Source organism: Scylla paramamosain, unplaced genomic scaffold (genome assembly GCF_035594125.1).
Source record: "Scylla paramamosain isolate STU-SP2022 unplaced genomic scaffold, ASM3559412v1 Contig31, whole genome shotgun sequence".
In the NCBI taxonomy this organism is placed as follows: domain Eukaryota; kingdom Metazoa; phylum Arthropoda; class Malacostraca; order Decapoda; family Portunidae; genus Scylla; species Scylla paramamosain.
This window is the reverse complement of record NW_026973696.1, coordinates 187,501-211,500: the sequence shown is the minus strand read 5'-3', so window position 1 is coordinate 211,500 and position 24,000 is coordinate 187,501. Positions and strand designations below refer to the sequence as shown.

General features: G+C 46.6%; 2 protein-coding genes and 1 long non-coding RNA gene across 3 annotated transcripts in view; all 3 read right to left on the bottom strand.

Moving 5' to 3' along the window:
• The window catches only part of LOC135097766 (uncharacterized), a 74,858-nt gene extending 66,449 nt beyond the window's left edge, over nt 1-8,409 (bottom strand). Inside the window, exons 1-10 of the mRNA XM_063999792.1 lie at nt 8,305-8,409; nt 7,569-7,650; nt 7,293-7,477; nt 6,673-6,844; nt 5,817-5,956; nt 4,696-4,962; nt 4,145-4,322; nt 3,468-3,623; nt 2,657-2,760; nt 1,750-1,902 (exon numbers count right to left, since the gene is read on the bottom strand). Of these exons, the coding sequence (XP_063855862.1) occupies nt 1,750-1,902; nt 2,657-2,760; nt 3,468-3,623; nt 4,145-4,322; nt 4,696-4,962; nt 5,817-5,956; nt 6,673-6,844; nt 7,293-7,477; nt 7,569-7,650; nt 8,305-8,409 (1,542 nt within the window). The remainder of the gene's footprint in view (nt 1-1,749; nt 1,903-2,656; nt 2,761-3,467; nt 3,624-4,144; nt 4,323-4,695; nt 4,963-5,816; nt 5,957-6,672; nt 6,845-7,292; nt 7,478-7,568; nt 7,651-8,304) is intronic.
• A 3,476-nt stretch (nt 8,410-11,885) lies between these two features.
• On the bottom strand, nt 11,886-20,876 carry LOC135097765 (dystrophin-like). The gene is made up of 12 exons (XM_063999791.1): nt 20,724-20,876; nt 20,515-20,604; nt 19,408-19,606; nt 18,464-18,534; nt 17,875-18,060; nt 17,110-17,388; nt 16,286-16,424; nt 15,254-15,345; nt 14,529-14,675; nt 13,541-13,723; nt 12,087-12,266; nt 11,886-11,948 (listed from the first exon to the last, which is right to left on the bottom strand). Exons 1-12 carry the CDS (start codon nt 20,874-20,876, stop codon nt 11,886-11,888), a joined length of 1,782 nt encoding a protein of 593 aa, XP_063855861.1.
• A 1,335-nt stretch (nt 20,877-22,211) lies between these two features.
• Nucleotides 22,212-24,000, bottom strand: part of LOC135097760 (uncharacterized) — a 3,313-nt gene continuing 1,524 nt past the window's right edge. The window contains exon 2 of the long non-coding RNA XR_010266113.1: nt 22,212-22,371. This is a non-coding gene — a long non-coding RNA (uncharacterized LOC135097760). The remainder of the gene's footprint in view (nt 22,372-24,000) is intronic.

Here is a 24,000-nt window from a genome sequence, read left to right as displayed (position 1 = left end):
GTCAAGGAGAGGTCAGGGAGGGTCAGGAAAGGTCAGGGACAGTCAGGGAGGGTGTGGAAGGGTCAGGGAGGGTGTGGGAGGGTCAAGGAAGGTCAGGGAGGGGATGGGAGGGTCAGGGAGGGTTAGGGAAGGTCAGGGAGGGTCAAGAAGGGGTCATAGAGGGATCAGAGAGAGAGAGAGAGAGAAAGAGAGAAAAAAATAAGTTAGTTTATTATTATTATTATTATTATTTTTCTTATTTGTTTGTTTGTTTGTTTGTGTTTTTTTCAATATTTTTTTTGGAAACTGTAAAGATATTGAATGACACAAATAAATAAATAAAATATACTTAGATTTAATTAAAAAGCAGAGAGAGAGAGAGAGAGAGAGAGAGAGAGAGAGAGAGAGAGAGAGAGAGAGAGAGAGAGAGAGAGAGAGAGAGAGAGAGAGAGAGAGAGAGAGAGAATTTCACCTCTTACAAATTATACATAAAAATAAATAAAAAGAGAAAATGAAAAATAAATAAATAAAAAAATAAAAATATCAAAATACATCTTTCAAAAAAAAAAATCCAAATAAATAAATAAATAAATAAAACAAGAAAGATCATTTATTTATTTATTTATTCATTCATTTATTTTCATTTATATTTTCATTGACTTACTTATATTTATTTATTTATTTATTTTTATTTACTTATTTATCATTTTGAAAGATGCATACCCTAATTAGTTCCTTTAAGGCAGACAAATGTGAACAAACTTACAATTGTTTCACTAAATATCCTGGTCAACTTTGGCAGCGTGAGAGAGAGAGAGAGAGAGAGAGAGAGAGAGAGAGAGAGAGAGAGAGAGAGAGAGAGAGAGAGAGAGAGAGAGAGAGAGAGAGAGAGAGAGAGAGAGAGGTTTATATTAAAGTTGTATATTTTTCATTTATATTAAAAAAGTTATGTATTTTCCAGTTATATTTAAAAAGGTGATATATTTTCCAGTTCTATTAAAAGTGACATATTTTCCAGTTCTATTAAAAGTGACATATTTTCCAGTTATATTAAAAAAGGTGATATATTTTCCAGTTATATTAAAAAAGGTGACATATTTTCCAGTTATATTAAAAAAAGGTGACATATTTTCCAGTTGTCTTAAAAATGGCAATATATTTTCTACTCTTAAAATTGAAACAAAAAAACAAAAAAAATCTGTATATCAAGATTCTCCAATACTTATTTATTATTATTTCTCAATCTCCAAGAGCAACATTTAAATCAACAATTATTAACATTATTTTTCTTATTTGTTTAGAAGAAAAAACTGAACAAATATTTAGATAAAATTATTACATCATTTTCTATAGATATTAAATGCATGTCTGTCTGTCTGTCTGTCTGTCTCCTTCTGTTCCTTCTAGTCCTCCTCCTCCTCCTCCTCTTCCTCCTCCTCTTACTCCTCCTACTCCTTCTCCTCCTTCTAGTCCTCCTCTTCCTCCTTCTAGTCCTCCTCCTCCTCCTCCTCCTCCTGCTGCTGTTCCTTCTAGTCCTCCTCCTCCTCCTCGTCTTACTCCTCCTACTCCTCCTCCTCCTCCTCTTCCTCCTCCTCTTACTCCTCCTACTCCTTCTCCTCCTTCTAGTCCTCCTCTTCCTCCTCCTCCTCCTTCTAGTCCTCCTCCTCCTCCTCCTCCTGCTGCTGTTCCTTCTAGTCCTCCTTGTCTCCTCGTCTTACTCCTCCTTCTAGTCCTCCTTCTAGTCCTCCTCCTCCTCCTCCTCCTCCTCACCTGGGCATTGAGAGAGGTGAAGCGAGAGGTGAGGTCAGAGGTCGTGGCCTGTACCTCTGTCCCCAGGCCACTCTGACTCCCCAGGGCCTCCCCCAGCAGTCTTATCTTGTCCAATCGCCTTTCATTATGGCTGTGCAGGAATATTTCAAGTTCCTGTGGGGGATGAAAGGCTGTGAGAGGCTGGGAGATGCTGTGAGAGGCTGGGAGAGGATGTGGGAGGCTGGGAGATGCTGTGAGAGGCTGGGAGAGGATGTGAGAAGCTGGGAGATGCTGTGAGAGGCTGGGAGAGGCTGGGAGATGCTGGGAGATGCTGTGAGAAGCTGGGAGAGGCTGTGGGAAGCTGGGAGAGGATGTGGGAGGCTGGGAGAGGATGTGGGAAGCTGGGAGAGGATGTGGGAAGCTGGGAGAGGCTGGGAGGGACTGGGAGAGGCTGTGAGAGGCTGGGAGAGGATGTGGGAAGCTGGGAGATGCTGGGAGAAGCTGGGAGAGGCTGTGAGAGGCTGGGAGAGGCTGTGAGAAGCTGGGAGAGGATGTGGGAAGCTGGGAGAGACTGTGAGAAGCTGGGAGATGCTGTGAGAAGCTGGGAGAGGCTGTGAGAGGCTGGGAGAGGCTGTGGGAAGCTGGGAGAGGCTGTGAGAGGCTGGGAGAGGATGTGGGAAGCTGGGAGAGGATGTGAGAGGCTGGGAGAGGATGTGGGAGGCTGGGAGAGGATGTGGGAAGCTGGGAGAGGCTGGGAGGGACTGGGAGAGGCTGAGAAACTGAAATAAGCTGAATAAACTGTGAAGAATTGTGAGAGAGAGAGAGAGAGAGAGAGAGAGAGAGAGAGAGAGAGAGAGAGAGAGAGAGAGAGAGAGAGAGAGAGAGAGAGAGAGAGAGAGAGAGAGAGAGAGAGAGGTAGCACACTCACATCCAGGGTTTCGGAGATCTCCTCAGCGTCTGCAGCCTCGTTGGAAGACCCCGCAAGCTTTACCTGGAGTTCATTAAGCCAGTTCTCCTCCTCTTGGCACAGTCCTGCAGGGAGAGAGAGAGAGAGGGAGTGAGAGAGAGAGAGAGGGAGAGAGAGAGAGAGAGAGAGAGTGTGGGTGTCCATCAGGCTGTTTAAAATGACCTTGTGTGTTTTTTTTTGTTTTTTTAATCTTATGAGAGAGAGAGAGAGAGAGAGAGAGAGAGAGAGAGAGAGAGAGAGAGAGAGAGAGAGAGAGAGAGAGTGTCCGTGAAGTTGTTTAAAAGATGCTGTGTGTGTTTTTTTTGTTTATTTCAAGTTTTACGTTTAATTTCAATTCTTTTGGTTCGAATATTTAACGAAATGACAGAACCACGAGAAAAATCGATAAAACCACACGAAACACGAGAAAAACACAGAAAAAAACACACAAAAACAAACACTGATGACTCCCCGACACTGCTACACACCGCAAACACAAAAAAATAAATAAAAAAATACGAAAAAAACTAACAAAATCATAAAATCGCAAAAAAACGCAAAAAAAACACGAGAAAAAACACACCGCAAACAAAAAAATAAATAAAAAAATACGAAAAAAACTAACAAAATCATAAAATCGCAAAAAAACGCAAAAAAACGCGAGAAAAAACACACCGCAAACAAAAAAATAAAAAAATACGAAAAAAACAAACAAAATCATAAAATCGCAAAAAACGCAAAAAAAACACGAGAAAAAGCACTCCCACTCCCCCACACACCCCCCCACAGTCACCTTTGAATTCCTCGTAGGCTTTCAAAGTTTCCGAGAACTGCTTGTGCCTGGAGTCAACCATGGCTGCCAATTCCGTGAACTTCTTATTGAGCTGCGTAAACCTCTTGGCCAGGTCCTCGTGTGTCGCTGCCGAGTCCTCCTGTAGCATCTGATCCCCTGCGAGGAGGATCAATTGGTAAGTATAAATGCCTCAGTGGATTTATAAAGGATTTGGGCTCATTATAAACGCCTGAATGCCTTAAAAGAGGATTTGGGGTACCTAAAGAGGGTTGAATATCAGTATAAAGGATTGGGGGTAACTATAAACGCCTGAATGCATTTAAAGAGGATTCAGGCTCACTATAAACGACTGAATGCCTTTAAAGAGGATTGGGGCTCACTATAAACGACTGAATCCCTTTAAAAGAGGACTGGGGCTCACTATAAACACCAGAATGCATTTAAAGAGGACTCAAGCTCACTATAAATGCCAGAATGCCTTTAAAGAGGATTGTGGGGCCAGTATAAAGGATTGGAAGTCACTATAAACGCCTGAATGTCTTCTGAAAGCCCTTAAAATCCCTAACAGTCCCTTAAAATATAAAAAATACTCAAAATTACCTAAAAAAACTAAAAAATCACAAGAAACACCCTTAAAATACCCTAAAATACCCAAATATCCCTTAAAACCCACATACCAATATTATTAAGGTCAGTGAGGTCAGATCCCTTAGCCGTGACCTCCTCCTTCAGGGCCTGCAGGGTGGCGGTGGCGGTGGTGAGGTCCTCCAGGGTGGTGGCGGTGGTGGTGGGGGGCGGGATGCGGTGTTGCAGCCCCTCTAGCCACACCACAAGGCTCTGGATGTCACTGTGCACCTGGGGAGAGAGGGAGAGGTGGTGAGAGAGAGAGAGAGAGAGAGAGAGAGAGAGAGAGAGAGAGAGAGAGAGAGAGAGAGAGAGAGAGAGAGAGAGAGAGAGAGAGAGAGAGAGAGAGAGAGAGAGAGAGAGAGAGAGAGAGAGGTGAAAAGAATGACAAATTTTACTGTGAGAGAGAGAGAGAGAGAGAGAGAGAGAGAGAGAGAGAGAGAGAGAGAGAGAGAGAGAGAGAGAGACCTAACCTAACCTAGACCTAACCTAACTTTACCTAAACCCTTTAAAACCCTCATCCACACCCCTCTACCCCCTCTTCCACACCCCCCACCCCATCTTCCACACCCCCACCCCCTCTCCCGCCCCCACACCCCCTCACCTTTCTGCTCCTGTCCAGTGCCTCCCTCAGACTCCGATTCTGCAGCACTGCCAGCTCCGTCACAGCCTCCCAGCGCTCCTTCAAGGCCTCCACCTCCTCCTTCAGGGCCCTCGAGAACTCCACATCCCCCTCCTCCTCCTCCTTCTCCTCCTCCTTCCCCTTCTCCTCCTCCTCCTCCCCTGCCCGGGCCTCCTCCACCAGCTGCAGCCCTGCGGTGGTGATGTTCTCCATGTTTGACCGCAGAGTGGTGATGTCATCCTGCAGGGCCTGTGGAGTGGGTGGAGGTGGGTGGAGTGAGTGGAGGTGGAAGAAGAAGAAGAAATAAACAAATAAAATAAGATAAAATAAAGTTAAAAAAAACACAATATACCTAAAAAAACTCCCTGAAAAAAAACCCCCTTAACAAACACAAAAAATCCACATAAATTTCCCTAAAACACCCTAAAACACCCAAAAACACCCCTAAACACCTAAAGTCCCTAAAACACTCAAAAACACCCAAACACCCCTAAACACCTAAAAAGTCCCTAAAACACTCAAAAAACACCCAAAAACACCCCCAAACACCCAAAAATGACCCCTAAACACCCCAAAACCCCAAAAACACCCCAAAACCCCCAAAAAACCCTAAACACCTTAAAACACCCTTAAACACCTAAAAAGTCCCTAAAACACTTAAAACACCCCAAAACATCCCAAAACACCCCAAAAACACTGCAAAAACACCCCAAAACAACCCAAAACACCCCAAAAACACCCCAAAACACCCCAAAAACACCTAAAAACACCCCAAAAACACCCCAAAACACCCAAATACACCCCAAAACACCCAAAACACCCCAAAACACCCAAAAACAACCCAAAACACACCAAAAACACCCAAAAACACCCCAAAAAACAGCCCTAAACATCCCAAAACACCCCAAAACACCCCAAAACACCCCAAAAACACCCCAAAAACACCCCAAAACACCCCAAAACACGCCAAATACACCCCAAAAACACCCCAAAAACACCCAAAAACACCCCAAAAACACTCAAACACACCCCAAAACTGCCTTAAACACCCACAAAACCCTACCACCACCACCACCACCACCACCACCACCACCACCACTTACACTAGACTGCTCCATCTGTGCCTCCAGGGTCTCCACGTCCCCCAAGGCAGCCTCCTCCGCCTTCAGGAACACCTCCACCTCAGACAGCCATGATCTCAATCCACACACCTCCTCCTCGTACTGCCTGGTCTGCTTGATGGCTGACAGAGAGAGAGAGAGAGAGTTTGAGAGAGAGAGAGAGAGAGAGAGAGAGAGAGAGAGAGAGAGAGAGAGAGAGAGAGAGAGAGAGAGAGAGAGAGAGAGAGAGAGAGAGAGAGAGAGAGGGAAGACAGACAGACTCATATTTAAACTGAGAGAGAAAGAGAGAGAGAGAGAGTGTTTGAGAAGGAACAGACAGACAGACAGACAGACAGACAGACAGACAGACAGACAGACAGACAGACAGACAGACAGACAGACAGACAGACAGACAGACAGACAAACTCATATTTAAACTGACAGCTGAGAGAGAGAGAGAGAGAGAGAGAAAAAAAGAGAGAGAGAGAGAAAGACAGATTTTTACCCATCTCTCTCTCTCTCTCTCTTTCCCTCTCTCTCTCTCTCACCTCTCTCTCTCTCTCACATAGGCTTAAAAAAACAAAAAAAAACACACAAGGTCATTTTAAACAGCCTGATGGACACCCACACTCTCTCTCTCTCTCTCTCTCTCTCTCTCTCTCTCTCTCTCTCTCTCTCTCTCTCTCTCTCTCTCTCTCTCTCTCTCTCTCTCTCTCTCTCTCTCTCTCTCACATAGGCTTAAAAAAACAAAAAAAAACACACAAGGTCATTTTAAACAGCCTGATGGACACCCACACTCTCTCTCTCTCTCTCTCTCTCTCTCTCTCTCTCTCTCTCTCTCTCTCTCTCTCTCTCTCACCTCTCTCTGTAGCATCAATTCTCTCCACCAGCTTGCCTGTCGTCAGCCTCCACTGGTCAACGAGCCTCTCCACCTCCACCTTCACCTCTCCACCTTCCACTACAAGGCCAGCGGATGTGGTGGTGATGTAGTCCATGTTCTTCTCTTCCTCCTCCACCTTCCGCTGTAGTTCCTGATGATGATGATAGTGGTTATTAGTTGTTGTTGTTGTTGTTGTTGTTTTATTATTGTTGTTTTTTGTTTATTTCTTTATATTTCTTTTTTTATATATATTTAACTGAAACTATTATTATTATTATTATTATTATTATTATTATTATTATTATTATGATTATTATGAACTCTCTTAAACACACACACACACACACACACACACACATAGAGAGAGGGAGGGAGGGAGGGAGGGAGGGAGGGAGAAACAAACAAACAAACAAACAAACAAACAAACAAACAAATCAAGAACTGAACAGATAAACAAACACAAACAAACAAACAAATGAAGCTAAACTGATAAACAAACAAACAAACAAACAAATAAACAAAGGAGGGAAGGAAGAACTGGACAAACAAGCAAACAAACAAACAAACAAACAAACAAACAAACAAACAAACAAACGAACCTTCAACTTCGTCAATCTCTCTTCCATGACGGACAGCCTTTTAACGACTCCAACTTTTCCAGAGCCCAGAGCACCTTCCAGGCCTTCCAGACACTCCCTGGAGGCCGCCACAGCCTTCCGGAGGGGCTGCGTGGCGTCCTGGGGCTGTGGGGGGGCTGTGGGCTGAGCGGGGGGGCTGTTTCCTGCTGTAACGTGGCACAAACCTCCATTTTCTCAAGAGCTCCCTCCGTCGGCAGTCTGCAAATAAAGTTGTCTTTTTTATTATATTTAAAAAACCGGAGTGCTGAGGATTGTGGGACGTGGAGAGGACGTGTGGGGATGCAGGGCGGGTGTCTGGGTGGGTGGAGAGCTGGGTGGACTGGTGGAGTGGGTGGAAAAGTTGGGTTTTGTTAAAAGATTGTGAGGATGAAATAACTGGAAAGAGAGAGAGAGAGAGAGAGAGAGAGAGAGAGAGAGAGAGAGAGAGAGAGAGAGAGAGAGAGAGAGAGAGAGAGAGAGAGAGAGAGAGAGAGAGAAGAGAAAAATATTTAAACAACAACAACAACAACAACAACAACAACAACAACAACAACAACAACAACAACAACAACAACATTTTCTCTCACCTGTCTCCACGTTTCCTCCACCTGGCCAAAGTTTCCTCCACTCTCTGTAGCAAGGCATCTTTTTCCTCCACCCATCTTCCCTCCAGTGCCTCCACTTTCTCTCTCAGTCCCTCCACCTCCTTCACAATTCTCTCCACTTCCTCCATCTTAATCTGTGGAAAAGAAGGTAGAATTCTCTCTCTCTCTCTCTCTCTCTCTCTCTCTCTCTCTCTCTCTCTCTCTCTCTCTCTCTCTCTCTCTCTCTCTCTCTCTCTCTCTCACTTTCATTATCTCTCTCTCTTACTTTCATTATCTCTCTCTCTTACTTTCATTATCTCTCTCTCTCACTTTCATTATCTCTCTCTCTCTCTCTCTCTCTCTCTCTCTCTCTCTCTCTCTCTCTCTCTCTCTCTCTCTCTCTCACTCACCTTGCCTCCCTCCTCTTCCTCCTCCTCCTCCTCTTCCTTATCCAGCCTCTTCTGTAGGTCATCAAGGTAGGCTGTCACCTCTTCTCGGGTCGTTAGGAAGGTCATCCGACACCTGAGGGGCAGAGAGGTCAGCTCAGGTCAGGTCAGGTCACATTAATTTGGTATAATGCTTGTTAAACTGTCACTGGAACCACAAAAACACCCTGAAAAACCATAGTTGCTCGTTAAGACCCAAAAAATACCCTTAAGATCCCAAAAACACTCTTTAAACTCCTAAAATACCCTTAAATTCCCCAAAATACCCTTCAAAATTTACTAGCAGGTTCTCAAATACCAAAAACAACTTTAAAATCACATCACAGCCTCTTCCCATTCTCTCCCAGCCCTTCCCAGTCTCTCCCAGTCCTTCCCAGTCTCTCCTAGCTCCTCCCAGTCCTTCCCAGTCTCTCCCAGCCCTTCCCAGTCCTTCCCAGTCTCTCCTAGCTCCTCCCAGTCCTTCCCAGTCCCTTCCAGCCCCTCCCAGCCCTTCCCAGTCCTTCCCAGTCTCTCCTAGCTCCTCCCAGTCCTTCCCAGTCTCTCCCAGTCCTTCCCAGTTTCTCCCAGTCTCTCCTAGCTCCTTCCCAGTCCTTCCCAGTCTCTTCCAGTCCTTCCCAGTCTCTCCTAGCTCCTCCCAGTCCTTCCCAGTCTCTCCTAGCTCCTCCCAGTCCTTCCCAGCCCCTCCCAGCCCTTCCCAGCCCTTCCCAGTTTCTCCCAGTCCTTCCCAGTCTCTCCCAGCCCTTCCCAGTCCTTCCCAGTCTCTCCTAGCTCCTTCCCAGTCCTTCCCAGTCTCTCCTAGCTCCTCCCAGTCCTTCCCAGTCTCTCCCAGTCTCTCCCAGCCCCTCCCAGCCCTTCCCAGTCTCTCCTAGCTCCTCCCAGCCCTTCCCAGTTTCTCCCGGTCCTTCACAGTCTCTCCAAGTCCTTCCCAGTCTCTCCCAGCCCTTCCCAGTCTCTCCCAGCCCTTCCCAGTCTCTCCCAGTCCTTCCCAGTCCTTCCCAGTCTCTCCCAGCCTCTCCCAGCCCTTCCCAGTCTCTCCCAGCCCTTCCCAGTCTCTCCCAGCCCTTCCCAGTCTCTCCCAGCCCTTCCCAGTCTCTCCCAGTACTTCCCAGTCTCTCCCAGTCCTTCCCAGTCCTTCCCAGTCTCTCCTAGCTCCTCCCAGTCCTTCCCAGTCTCTCCTAGCTCCTCCCAGCCCTTCCCAGCCTCTCCCAGTACTTCCCAGTCCTTCCCAGTCTCTCCTAGCTCCTCCCAGTCCTTCCCAGTCTCTCCCAGTCCTTCCCAGTCTCTCCTAGCTCCTCCCAGTCCTTCCCAGTCTCTCCCAGTCCATCCCAGTCTCTCCCAGCCCTTCCCAGTCCTTCCCAGTCTCTCCTAGCTCCTCCCAGTCTCTCCCAGCTCTTCCCAGTCCATTCCAGTCTCTCCCAGTCCTTCCCAGTCTCTCCTAGCCCTTCCCAGTCTCTCCCAGCCCTTCCCAGTCTCTCCCAGTACTTCCCAGTCTCTTCCAGTCCTTCACAGTCTCTCCCAGTCCTTCACAGTCTCTCCCAGTCCTTCACAGTCTCTCCCAGCCCTTCCCAGCCCTTCCCAGTCTCTCCCAGCCCTTCCCAGTCTCTCCCAGCCCTTCCCAGCCCCTCCCAGTCCTTCCCAGTCTCTCCTAGCTCCTCCCAGTCCTTCCCAGCCTCTCCCAGTACTTCCCAGTCTCTCCTAGCTCCTCCCAGTCCTTCCCAGTCTCTTCCAGTCCTTCCCAGTCTCTCCCAGCCCTTCCCAGCCCTTCCCAGTCTCTCCCAGCCCTTCCCAGTCTCTCCCAGTCCTTCCCAGCCCCTCCCAGCCCTTCCCAGTCTCTCCTAGCTCCTCCCAGTCCTTCCCAGTCTCTCCCAGTACTTCCCAGTCTCTCCCAGTCCTTCCCAGTCTCTCCTAGCTCCTCCCAGCCCTTCCCAGTCTCTCCCAGCCCTTCCCAGTCTCTCCCAGTCCTTCCCAGTCTCTCCCAGCCCTTCCCAGTCTCTCCCAGCCCTTCCCAGTCCTTCCCAGCCCTTCCCAGTCTCTCCCAGTCCTTCCCAGTCTCTCCCAGTCCTTCCCAGTCTCTCCTAGCCCTTCCCAGTCCATCCCAGTCTCTCCCAGTACTTCCCAGTCTCTCCCAGTCCTTCCCAGTCTCTCCTAGCCCTTCCCAGTCTCTCCCAGTCCTTCCCAGTCTCTCCCAGCCCTTCCCAGCCCTTCCCAGTCCTTCCCAGTCTCTCCCAGCCCTTCCCAGTCTCTCCCAGTCCTTCCCAGCACCTCCCAGCCCCTCCCAGTCTCTCCCAGTCCTTCCCAGTCTCTCCTAGCTCCTCCCAGTCCTTCCCAGCCTCTCCCAGTACTTCCCAGTCTCTCCCAGCCCCTCCCAGTCCTTCCCAGTCTCTCCCAGCCCCTCCCAGCCTCTCCCAGCCCTTCCCAGTCCTTCCCAGTCTCTCCTAGCTCCTCCCAGCCCTTCCCAGTCCTTCCCAGCCCTTCCCAGCCCTTCCCAGTCTCTCCCAGCCCTTCCCAGTCCTTCCCAGTCTCTCCTAGCTCCTCCCAGTCTCTCCCAGCTCTTCCCAGTCCATTCCAGCCTCTCCCAGCACCTCCCAGCCCCTCCCAGTCTCTCCCAGTACTTCCCAGTCTCTTCCAGTCCTTCCCAGTCTCTCCCAGTACTTCCCAGTCTCTTCCCAGTCCATTCCAGCCTCTCCCAGCCCTGACAGATCCTGGAAGACTCACTGGATCTCCTTCAGCATGTGTGTGAGGGCCTGCCAGCGGTGCTTCAGCCCCTGCAGCACCCCCTCACTCTCACAGGACGGCTCACCAATGGTTGCTGCTTCGGAAATGACAGATTGGCCGAGGCTGACCACCTTGTTGTATTCCTCCTCCTGGCTCTCAATCTGCCGGGGAACAGTGGAGGTAAGGGAGGTGCTGGAGGTTAGGTTAGGTTAGGTTAGGTTAGGAGGTGGAGGTAAGGGAGGTGCTGGAGGTGGAGGTAAGGGAGGTGCTGGAGGGAACAGAGGTGCTGGGAGGGGATGACAGGTGCTGGGAGGGGATGAGAGGTGCTGGGAGGGGGAAACAAGGCACTGGGAGCGAAAACAGGTGTGACGAGATACGTAATGTCAAGGAAATGAGAAAAATAACGGTTTTTTTGGTATTTTTTCAAGTATTTTAAGGGAAAAACTGAGGAAAACAGGTATTTGGAGAGGAAACAAGGTGCTGGGAGGGGGAAACAAGGCACTGGGAGGGAAAACAGGTGTGACGAGATACGTAATGTCAAGGAAATGAGAAAAATAAGGGTTTTTTTGGTGTTTTTTCAAGTATTTTAAGGGGAAAACAGAGGAAGACAGGTATCTGGAGAGGAAACAAGGTGCTGGGAGGGGGAAACAAGGCACTGGGAGGGAAAACAGGTGTGACGAGATACGTAATGTCAAGGAAATGAGAAAAATAAGGGTTTTTTTGGTGTTTTTTCAAGTATTTTAAGGGGGAAAACAGAGGAAAACAGGTATTTGGACAGGAAACAAGGTGCTGGGAGGGGGAAACAAGGCACTGGGAGGGAAAAAAAAGTATTAGAAGATCCATAACAATAGAAAAAATAAGAAAAAAATAGGTTTTGGTGTTTTAAAAGCATTCTAAGGAAAATAATTAAAAAATACTTAATAAAACATCTTAATTAAAATATTCCTCCTCCTTCTCTTCCTCCTCCTCCTCCTCCTCCTCCTCCTCCTCCTCCTCCTCCTCCTCCTCCTCCTCCTCCTCCTCCACCTCACCTCCACCTGCAGCTGGCCGTGGAGGAGGGAGAGCTGGTGAAGGGGCAGCTGGTCCACCTCCCCCTCTTCCACCTTGCCCTCCACTCCCCCCATCCACTCCCCCAGCTTGGTCAGGGCCACAGTAAAGTCCTCCTGACTGCCACCTTCCAGCTTCTGTCGTTTGGTGGAGCTGGTGGAGACCTGGGTGGAGAAGTGGAGTGTTAGTTAGGTTAGGTGGAGGGAAACGGAAAAACAGGGAAATTAAGGGAAATATTGGGAAATGGAGGGAATTTTTAGGTTTGGTGGAGGGAAACAGGGAAATTAAGGGAAAAAATGGGGAAATGGAGGGAATTTTTAGGTTTGGTGGAGGGAAACAGGGAAATTAAGGGAAATTAAGGGAAAGATTGGGGAAATGGAGGGAAATTTGTAGGTTTGGTGGAGGGAAACAGGGAAATTAAGGGAAATTAAGGGAAATATTGGGGAAATGGAGGGAATTTTTAGGTTAGGTGGAGGGAAACAGGGAAATTAAGGGAAATTAAGGGAAAGATTGGGGAAATGGAGGGAAATTTTAAGGTTAGGTGGAGGGAAACAGGGAAATTAAGGGAAATTAAGGGAAATATTGGGGAAATGGAGGGAATTTTTAGGTTAGGTGGAGGGAAACAGGGAAATTAAGGGAAATATTGGGGAAATGGAGGGAATTTTTAGGTTTGGTGGAAGGGAAACAGGGAAATTAAGGGAAATTAAGGAGAAAATTGGTGAAAATGAGGAAATTTAAAAACAATAAATAAATAGATAAATAAACAAATGAATAAATAACATAAAAGATAAATAAATAAAATAAAGTAAAATAAAATAAATAAAAGCTAAAGGAACGACCCAAAAAAATAAAATAAATAAAATAAACAAATAAAACAATAAACAAACAAATAAACAAACAAAAAAAAACAAATAAATAAAAAAAAACGACACAAAATCTTAAAGGAACGACCTGACCTGACCCGCCACATACCGTCTCAGTGACCTTGGTGGTGACGACCTTGGTGATGAGGGTGGTGGAAGCGTCCTTGGTGGTGATGGTGGTGGTAGCTGACCTTACCACATCACCACCACCACCACCACTGGCTTCCACCGGGACCGCCATCTTGCGAATGTCAATACCACAAGCGGACAGCTGTGGAGGAGGAGGAGGAGGAGGAGGAGGAGGAGGAGGAGGAGGAGGAGGAGGAGGAGGAGGAAGAGGAGGAGGAGGAGGATGAAAAGATAAAGAGAGAGGGAGGGAGGAGGAGGAGGAGGAGGAAGAGGAGAAAGAGGAAGAAGAGGAGGAGGAAGACGATGGGAAGAAAAGATTCGTAAATATATAAGCAAATAAATAAATAAATCTAACAATAATAATAATAATAATAATAATAATAATAATAATAATAATAATAATCTCTCTCTCTCTCTCTCTCTCTCTCTCTCTCTCTCTCTCTCACCCTTGAAGTCTGGGCGTCCACAATGCTGGTGAGGAGGTCGAGACGGTCCTGGATGTCCTCAAGCTGGGACGGTACAGTCTCATGCGCGGTACTGTCCTCCGGTATATGAATGAGAATTTTACCGCTCAGGTCCTGCAGTCCGTCAAACCGCCGCTGTTGCAGGTCCATCTCCGCCTCCAGCACCTGTGGAGTACGGGTGGAGCGGCGGTGGAGCGGTGGTTGTGGTGGAATATGCGTTTAAATGGATTTGTTTAAGGCTACGTTTGCGCGTTTTCAAAGATTTTCATTTATTTTTGTAACTTGTTTATTTTTTTGTTTAAAGTCTTAAATATCCTAAAACAACCTTAAGACACCCTAAAGCACCCCAAAACACCCTTAAACTCTCTAAAAACATCCCAAAACACTTAATAATCCCTTAAATATCCCACACACCTCAAAACACCCTAAAATTCCCCAAAAAAAAAGCTTAAAAACATCTTAAACTCCCTAAAACAGCCCAAAAACCCTAAAAGTAGCCCAAACCATCCAAAAATGCCAAGAATAGCCCAAAAAACTTAAAAAATAGCCCAAATCACTTCAAAACTCCCCAAAAATAGCCCAAGAGTAGCCCAATCCCTGAGTACCCGTAAACAGGAGGCATGCGGAGAAAAAACCAGCCCAAATCATCCTAGAACTCCGCAGAAACAGCCCAAACCACCCAAAAACAGCCCAAACCACCCAAAAAACAGCCCAAACCACCAATAAGCAGCCCAAAAAAATATAAAACTAGCCCAAATCACCCCAAAACTCCCCAAGAGTAGCCCAAGCCCTGAGTACCCGTAAACAGGAGGCATGCGGAGAAAAAACCAGCCCAAATCATCCTAGAACTCCGCAGAAACAGCCCAAACCACCCAAAAACAGCCCAAACCACCAATAATCAGCCCAAAAAACTCAAAAACTAGCCCAAATCACCCCAAAACTCCCCAAGAGTAGCCCAAGCCCTTAATACCTGTATATACGAGGCATGACGAAGAACCTCAGTCTCTTCACTGGCTGGTTCGCTCTCAAACTTCCTCAGGTCCCTCTCCTTCCCCTCCAGCCACTCCTTCAGGCTCCCCAGCTCCTCCTCGAACCGCGGCCAGTGCAGGGTGAGGGTCTGTGGGGGGGGGGGGGGGGTGAGTCAGATTACGTAGTTAGCTTTAGTTAAGTTTGTAAGTGTTTTTAAGTGTTTTTAAGGACCTCTTGGGTGTTTTAAGTGTTTTTTGAGTGTTTTTGGGTGTTTTTAAGGTGTTTTTGGATGTTTAAGGGTGTTTAAGGGTGTTTTAGGTGTTTTTGGGTGTTTTTTAGAAGCTTATAAGTGTTTTAAGATGTGTTTGGGTGTTTTAAGTGTGTTTTAGAGTGTTTTACCATGTTTGTATAGTCTTTCGAGATGATAGGCAAGAAATAATTAAATAAACACAAAGAAAACACAAAAAACACACAAATAAATGAATGAAAAACACAAGAAAACAATAAACAAATAAACACACACGCACACACGAACACACACACAAAAATAAAAAAAAACGGAAAAATAAATAAGAAAACAACAACAAAAAATAAACAAATAAAAAAACATCCAAACACACACACACACACACACACAGTAAACAAACAAACAAAGGCGAAAAAACAAATTATATAAGGAAGAAAATACGCACACACGCACACACACACACGCGCACACACACACACCTGCAGAGTCGACCAGCGAGACTCAGTCCACCTGCAGATATGAGCCCAACGTTCCCCGAGAGCGTTCAGTTCGTCTTCCAGTGATGAATAAACTGCAGGGAGGAGAAATAAGAGGGTTCTGATACCAAATAACGGGATTTTAAAGGTTCTGATCCTATTTAAAGGTATCGGATTCTACTTAAAAGGGTTCTGATACCAAATAAGGGGATTTTAAAGGTTCTGATCCTATTTAAAGGTTTCGGATTCTACTTAAAAGGGTTCTGATACCAAATAAGGGGATTTTAAAGGTTTTGATCCTATTTAAAGGGTTCGTATTCTACTTAAAAGGGTTCTGATACCAAATAAGGGGATTTTAAAGGTTCTGATCCTATTTAAAGGTTTTGGATTCTACTTAATAGGGTTCTGATACCAAATAACGGGATTTTAAAGGTTCTGATCCTATTTAAAGGTTTCGTATTCTACTTAAAAGGGTTTTGATACCAAATAAGGGGATTTTAAAGGTTCTGATCCTATTTAAAGGGTTCAAATTCTACTTAATAGGGTTCTGATACCAAATAAGGGGATTTTAAAGGTTCTGATCCTATTTAAAGGGTTCAAATTCTACTTAATAGGGTTCTGATACCAAATAAGGGAATTTTAAAGGTTCTGATCCTATTTAAAGGGTTCAAATTCTACTTAATAGGGTTCTGATACCAAATAAGGGGATTTTAAAGGTTCTGATCTTATTTAAAGGGTTCAGATTCTACTTAAAAGGGTTCTGATGTTATTTCAAAGGTTCTAATGCTAAATATGAAAGTCTATTGGTGTTTAAAGGGTTCTAATCCTATTTAAAGGGTTCAGTTTCTACTTAAAATGGTTCTAATGCTATTTAAAAGTTCCAATACTACTTCAAAAGGGATTTAATACTATTTCAAAGATTCTAATGCTATTTAAAGTGTTCTAATCCTACTTAAAAGGTTCTAATCCTATTTAAAATGCTTCTAATCCCACTTAAAAGGGATCTGAACCTCCTCCACCTCCTCTTCCACCTACCTGAGTCTGAATTAGCCTCATCCACCACCACCACCATGTTGGATAAGGAATTTATATTGTTCTGCTCCGCTTCTAAATCCTGCTGCAGCTTCTGGTGGGCGGAGACCTGCTGGTGGAGTGCTGCGGTGGTGGGGCCGACCTGTGGGGTGGTGGAGAGGGTGTCAGTGGGTGGAACAAGGAGGGTGGAAAGAAGGATAAGTGGGTTTTGTGGAAGTTTGGAAGGTTTGGGGGAGTGTGGTCGGTCTCTCTCTCTCTCTCTCTCTCTCTCTCTCTCTCTCTCTCTCTCTCTCTCTCTCTCTCTCTCAGCCCCTCCCAGCCTCTCCCAGCATCTCCCAGCATCTCCCAGCCTCTCCCAGCATCTCCCAGCCTCTCACAGCATCTCACAGCCTCTCACAGCATCTCACAGCCTCTCACAGCCCTTCCCAGCCTCTCACAGCCCTTCCCAGCCTCTCCCAGCCTCTCCCAGCCTCTCACAGCATCTCCCAGCCTCTCCCAGCCTCTCACAGTCCTTCCCAGCCTCTCACAGCCTCTCCCAGCCCCTCACAGCCTCTCCCAGCCTCTCACAGTCCTTCCCAGCCTCTCACAGCCTCTCCCAGCCTCTCCCAGCCCCTCACAGCCTCTCCCAGCATCTCCCAGCCTCTCCCAGCCCTTCCCAGCCTCTCCCAGCCTCTCCCAGCATCTCACAGCCCTTCCCAGCATCTCCCAGCATCTCCCAGCCTCTCACAGCCTCTCACAGCCCTTCCGAGCCTCTCCCAGCATCTCCCAGCCTCTCCCAGCCCCTCACAGCCTCTCCCAGCCCTCCCCAAGCCCCCACAAGCCCTCACCTGGCTCATATTGGCAATCCTGTCTTCGGTGTCTGTCAGCCACCTCTTCAGGGCCTCCAGCTGCCTCTCCTGCAGGATCATCAGTGTGTCGTGGAGTTTGGCCTGTCTCTCCATTGCTCTGACACGAAGCTCCTCCCAGCGAGTGTTCAGGAGCTTCATCTGCACCCGCACCTCCTCCTCCTCCTCGTCCTCCATGACTCCCTCCCGCAGCAGTCTGGAGCCCTCACCCAGCACGTCCCCGATGCCGCCCTGCCTCGCTGTCAGGTCCAGCATCAGCTCCTGTGGGTGTTTGGTTACGTTTAACTAAAGCACCCTTACAACACCCTTAAACCTTCTAAAACACCCTTGCAACACCCTTAAAATCACCCTTACAACCCCTTAACACCCTTAAACCTCCCTAAACACCCTTACAATCCACAAAACAGCTTTACAGTACCCTTAAACACCCTTAAATTCCCTTAAAACACCCTTACAACCCACAAAACACCCTTAAACACCCTTAAAATGCCCTAAAACACCCTTACAAGCCACAAAACACCCTTACAACACTCTCAAACACCCTTAAATTCTCCTAAAACACCCTTACAACACCCTTACAACCCCTAAACACCCTTATAACATCCTTAAATCTCCCTAAACACCCTTACAACCCCTAAACACCCTTATAACACCCTTAAATCTCCCTAAATACTCTTACAACACCCTTAAACTTAACCTAACCTAACCCAACCACCCTCACCGCCCCCCAGACACCCCCACACGCACCTCCAGATCGTGAAATTGCTCCTTAACGGCATCGGTAGAATCAGCGATGGGAGGCATTGCAGCCAGCCTGTCCTCAGCACCCAGCAACCACGTCAGCACCTCCTCCAGGGTCCTCTGGTAGCCACTCAGCCCTATGCTTACTGTAGACAGCGGTCGGCCCTTCCCATCAGCCCCTGCGCCAAGCCCCTGGGGAAAGAGAAGTGGTAATGGGGTGTTTTGGGTGTTTATGGGTGTTTTTTGGGGTGTTTTTGGTGTGTTTTGGGGATGTTTGGGGTGTTTTTGGGTGTTTTGGTGTGTTTTGGAGTGCTTTGGGGTGTTTTGGGGTGTTTTTGGGTGTTTTGGTATGTTTTGGGGTGTTTTGGAGTGCTATGGGGTGTTTTTGGGGTGTTTTGGTGTGTTTTGGGGTGTTTTTGGGATGTTTTGGTGTGTTTAAAGGTGTTTTTTCATGAAAGAGAAGCAGTAATGAGTTTGTCTCGTCTTACATCTACGAAAGAAAGGTAATAATTCTAATTTTTCACATCTCTGCCCCTCTCCCAGCCTCTCCCAGCCTCTCCCAGCCTCTCCCAGCCTCTCTCAGCCCCCCACATACCTCTGGGGAAAGAGCAGTAGCCCCCCCGCCTCCCTGCAGGGCCTCCACAGTGAAGGAGTCATGGGGCAGGGCTTGGAAGAGGCACATTACGTACATCATAATGGATTTCTTGTCCGGCACTTGCGAGTTGACATCTGCGGGAGAGAGAGAGAGAGAGAGAGAGTTACGGCAGTGTTTTTTTTAGCGTTTTAAGTGAGTTTTTCTGGCGTTTATGTGTCCGAGGGTGTTTTTCAAGGTTGTTTTTCCCAAGGTGCCAAGCCGCGAAGGAAGAAATGGACGAATGAAAGGAATACGTAAATAAAACGGGTGATTTACGCTTGTGTTGTCGTTTTTTTTGGGAATTAAGTGAATTTTCGGTGCTGTTTAAATATTTGCAGTTGTTTTTTAAGGTGTTTTAATCCCTAGCTTGTTTATTCTGCCAAAAAAAACACTTAAAAACGCAAATAAACAGGAAAAACACAGTAAAATTTGGCTAGTTTAGTGTTTTTTGTTGTTTAAATAAGTTTCCAGTGGTGTATAAATATTATAAGTTACTTTTCAAGGTGTTTTAATCCCTAGCTTGTTTATTCTGCCAAAAAAACACTTAAAAACACAAATAAACAGCAAAAACGCAGTAAAATTAGGCTAGTTTAGTATTTTTTTGCTATTTTTAAGTGAATTTTCAGAGCTGTTTAAATATTAGTTGTTTTCAAGGTGTTTTAATCCCTAGCTTGTTTATTCTGCAAAAAAAAACACTTAAAAATGCAAATAAACAGCAAAAAACACAGTAAAATTAGGCTAGTTTAGAAATTTTTGCTATTTTCAAGTGAATTTTCAATGGCGTTTAAATACCATAAGCTGTTTTCCAAGGTATTTTGACCCCTTGTATGTTTAACTAACCCCCAGCAGACCCAGAACCCCCACAGAACCCTCCAGAACCCCCCGGAACCCCCCGGAATACCCACCTTCAGGATCAAGCAGCCTTTCAATGCCCAAGTGTTCCTGAGCTACCCTGAAAGCCGTGTCAAGACGTGCCAAGGGGTGTTTACGAGCCACCACAGTCCACTCAAACACTTGGGGGCGGTGGGAGTGGATCAGGGCATTCAGGGCAAGTCCATCCGCCCAGCTGGTGGTGAAGTTCTGGATGTCCACTCCTTGGTATCCCTGGAAAGATTGCGTTTGGTTAGGTTAGGTTGGGTTAGGTTAGGTTAGGTTTGGTTACATTGGGTTGGGTTGGGTTTGGGTTAGGGTTGGGTTAGGTTAGGTTAGGTTAGGTTAGGTTAGGTTAGGTTGGGATATGTTAGGTTAGGTTAGGTTGGGTTAGGTTAGGTTAGGTTAGGTTAGGTTGGGTTAGGTTAGGTTAGGTTAGGGTTAGGTTAGGTTAGGTTAGGTTAGGTTAGGTTGGGTTGGGTTAGGTTAGGTTAGGTTGGGTTAGGTTAGGTTAGCTTGGGTTGGGTTAGGTTAGGTTAGGTTACATCAGGTTAAGTTAGGTTGGGTTAAGTTAAGTTAGGTTAGGTTAGGTTAGGTTAGGTTAGGTTAGGTTAGGTTAGGTTGGGTTAGGTTAGGTTTGGTTACATTAGGTTGGGTTAGGTTAGGTTAGGTTGGGTTAGGTTAGGTTAGGTTAGGTTAGGTTGGGTTAGGTTAGGTTAGGTTAGGTTGGGTTTGGTTTGGTTAGGTTAGGTTAGGTTAGGTTAGGTTAGGTTAGGCTGGGTTAGGTTAGGTTAGGTTAGGTTGGGTTAAGTTAGGTTGGGTTAGGTTGGGTTGGGTTAGGTTAGGTTAGGTTAGGTTAGGTTTGGTTACATTAGGTTGGGTTAGGTTAGGTTAGGTTAGGTTAGGTTAGGTTAGGTTAGGTTAGACTGGGTTAGGTTAGGTTACGTTAGGTTAAGTTAGGTTGGGTTAAGTTAGGTTAGGTTAGGTTAGGTTAGGTTAGGTTAGGTTAGGTTGGGTTGGGTGCTTTTACTCTCTCTCTCTCTCTCTCTCTCTCTCTCTCTCTCTCTCTCTCTCTCTCTCTCTCTCTCTCTCTCTCTCACACACACACACACACACACACACACACACACACACACACACACCTTAGTGGTCTGCCTGCACCAAGCCAGCAGGGTCTTCTCTAAGCCAGTTTGCTGCAGGTCGGCCATCACATCCCTCAACACTCCCTGGACCTGTAACGAGGGGGAACGACTTAACGACAGCAGCAGCAGTGGCAGAACTAGTAAAATTATCATCATTACCCAACGACATGTAGCACCCTTAACGACCTTTGCCGACCTAAACGACCCACCTGCCAGTGCAAGATGATAGCCCAGACGAGGCCGAGGGTCAGTTTGGCCGAACCGTCTACGATGTGCTCGTTGGAGATGTTAACAAGCTTCACGTTGTTTTCCTCGAGGACCGCAAGTGCCCGGCTTACGTTGTTGAGGTGGTGCACTCTCATTCGCCCTTTTTCTCGCTTCTGTAAGGGTCCAGGGGGGTGAGGTTAGGCTACAGGGGGTGCTGGGTTGGGGTACAGTGGGTCTGGCTGAGTTTGGGAAGGTTTGGGAAGGTTTGGCAAGGTTTGGGAAGGTTTGGGAAGGTTTGGTACAGTTTGGGAAGGTTTGTAAAGGTTTGGTAAGGTTTGGGAAGGTTTGGGAAGGTTTGGTACAGTTTGGTACAGTTTGGGAAGGTTTGGTACAGTTTGGGAAGGTTTGGTAAAGTTTGGGAAGGTTTGGGAAGGTTTGGTAAGGTTTGGGAAGGTTTGGTAAGGTTTGGTAAAGTTTGGTTAGGTTTGGTAAGGTTTGGGAAGGTTTGGGAAGGTTTGGGAAGGTTTGGTAAGGTTTGGGAAGGTTTGGTAAGGTTTGGGAAGGTTTGGTAAGGTTTGGGAAGGTTTGGTAAGGTTTGGGAAGGTTTGGTAAGGTTTGGGAAGGTTTGGGAAGGTTTGGTAAGGTTTGGGAAGGTTTGGTACAGTTTGGTAAGGTTTGGTAAGGTTTGGGAAGGTTTGGGAAGGTTTGGGAAGGTTTGGTAAGGCTTGGGAAGGTTTGGTAAGGTTTGGTTAGGTTTGGGAAGGTTTGGTAAAGTTTGGGAAGGTTTGGTAAGGTTTGGTAAGGTTTGGAAAGGTTTGGTAAGGTTTGGGAAGGTTTGGTAAGGTTTGGTAAGGTTTGGGAAGGTTTTGGTAAGGTTTGGGAAGGTTTGGGAAGGTTTGGTACAGTTTGGTAAAGTTTGGGAAGGTTTGGTAAAGTTTGGGAAGGTTTGGGAAGGTTTGGGAAGGTTTGGAAAGGTTTGGGAAGGTTTGAGAAGGTTTGGTAAGGTTTGGGAAGGTTTAATACATCAATATATATATGGCAACTCTCTCTCTCTCTCTCTCTCTCTCTCTCTCTCTCTCTCTCTCTCTCTCTCTCTCTCTCTCTCTCTCTCTCTCTCTCTCTCTCTCATCTAATTAATGCCAAAACACTTTCTTCCTCCAGAGAGAGAGAGAGAGAGAGAGAGAGAGAGAGAGAGAGAGAGAGAGAGAGAGAGAGAGAGAGAGAGAGAGGATGTGATAGAGAAAGACATACAGAGATTTGTGGTTAGAGAGAGAGAGAGAAAAGAAGACAGGCACAGCTTACTCTCTCTCTCTCTCTCTCTCTCTCTCTCTCTCTCTCTCTCTCTCTCTCTCTCTCTGAACTTTAAAAAAAAACATTAAAAAACCACAATTATTCCTTTTTCCCTTATTTCCTTCATTAAATTTTCCCTCTTTCACAAACCTAACCTAACCAAACTCCCATGACCTCTAGCTTGACCTGACACGACCCAACTCACATAGGAGCGACCGGTGAGGACCTCCAGCAGGGCGAGGAGGCGCGTGCCGTCCCGGAGGTCATAGAAGAGGTCAGTAACGGGGGGGTGGTGACCTTTTGCCAGCTGGGAGTTAATCCACTTAGCGAAGGTCTTTTTCTGTACATCCTCGCGTTCGTCTGTTGAATAAAGAGTTTGTGAGAGGCTGTGAGGGGCTGGGAGGGGCTGTGAGGGGCTGTGAGGGGCTGGGAGGGGTTGAGAGGGGTGTGGGAGGGTCTGGGGATGCCTGGGAGAGGATGGGAGAGACTGGGAGAGGTTGGGAGAGACTATGAGAGGCTGGGAGAGGTTGGAAGAGACTGGGAGAGGCTGGGAGAAGCTGCAAAACTCCCTATATCACCAAAACTCTGAAATCTCCCTTGAATTATCCTGAAAAACACTTTGAATTACTTAAATCACCCTGAAAACACCCTGAATTGTTTTAAGCAACACCAAAACACACTTCCAATCACCCTGAATAACACGCTGCAAATAGGAAAAACATGAAAACAATAAAACAATGAAAAAAAACAAAAAAACAATTGAAAAACGCCAAAATTAAAGAAAACGCGGTATTTGAATATAATATATGAAGACAATTAAAACTTTAAAAAAAAACAAGAAAACTTAAAAAAAAACAAGATACAGTACAAAATTTCTAAGCATTCCAACCTAAACTAACCAAACCACTCACAACAAACACGTAGATAACCAGAAATAAATAAATAAATAAATAATGTCAACAAAGCCGCTATGCATCCAATTACCGCTAAATAAACTCGCTATTTCTCGATAATTAATGAATGCCGGGACCTGAGACTCAACACACATTAAGCCACTCCTGATATCTTTAATAATAAGCCGCAGTAAGCCATCAGGCCACGCTCGCTTGGGAGATAAGCCCAGATAACCAAACTGAAGTGGTCCCGGCAGCCCCTTGAGAACTGACATGCCAGCCACTTATTCCCGATGTCGCCTCTAATTTTAGTTTCTCTTCACTCATTAAGCATCTATGGCCGCTCATGGCGTGTGCTGGGAGGGAGAGGGAAGGTGCAGGCGTGTGTGCGTGCGTGGAGGCAACGTGTCAGAGCAGCAGGGAGAGGTGGGTGAGCAGGGAGAGGTGAGGTCCCCAAGACGCCAACATAGGATTGCTACCTAAGTTCATTGAGGACATGGCAACTCGACCCGTCCCCCACCCCGCAATGATGCCACTAGTCTTTATATTTTTCCTTTTTTCCGCCAAACTACTGAGTCAATCATAATTTCCCTCACAGCAATTAAAGAATAAACATCGCCGAACACGCTGGTCACCCTCAAACGTCTGGAAAAGCGTGATAAATGGTGGAAATGAAGCGAAGTTTAACCATATTCCCTGCCCGCGACATCCACACTTCATCTGGAGTCAACAGCAAACTCTGGGACATACACCGCTTATTTTCCCTAATATTTCCGTAACCAGGGGGTCTTAAGGGACGTGCCGCGCCTCACTGACCTTTCATAAGCACCTCCATCGCTGCGTGGGTGGCGTGTGGGCGTGGAGAGTGTGGATGCGGCGTAACAAGGGCGAGAGTGGAGGGAGAGAACCCGCCCTCCATCTCACCTCTTCGCTTGACTCAATGTGTGTGTGTGTATGTGTGTGAGCATCAGGTGGTGGTGGTGGTGGTGGTGGTGTCCCTTAGAAGGTCACCCCAACCCCCACCACCACCTCACCCCATCATCTCCACTCACCTCCACTTCTCCTCCACCTTCTCTACGCCCACTCATTCCTCTCC

What these genes read in the sequence shown, in the direction of transcription:
- LOC135097765 (XM_063999791.1), bottom strand. Translation starts at nt 20,876, where the DNA reads ATGAGAGTGCACCACCTCAACAACGTAAGCCGGGCACTTGCGGTCCTC. An exon ending in AGCAATTTCACGATCTGGAG is followed by an intron (nt 17,389 to 17,874) that starts GTGCGTGTGGGG and finishes AAACACCCACAG; the next exon opens with GAGCTGATGCTGGACCTGAC. An exon ending in CTCGCTGGTCGACTCTGCAG is followed by an intron (nt 14,676 to 15,253) that starts GTGTGTGTGTGT and finishes CCCCCCCCACAG; the next exon opens with ACCCTCACCCTGCACTGGCC.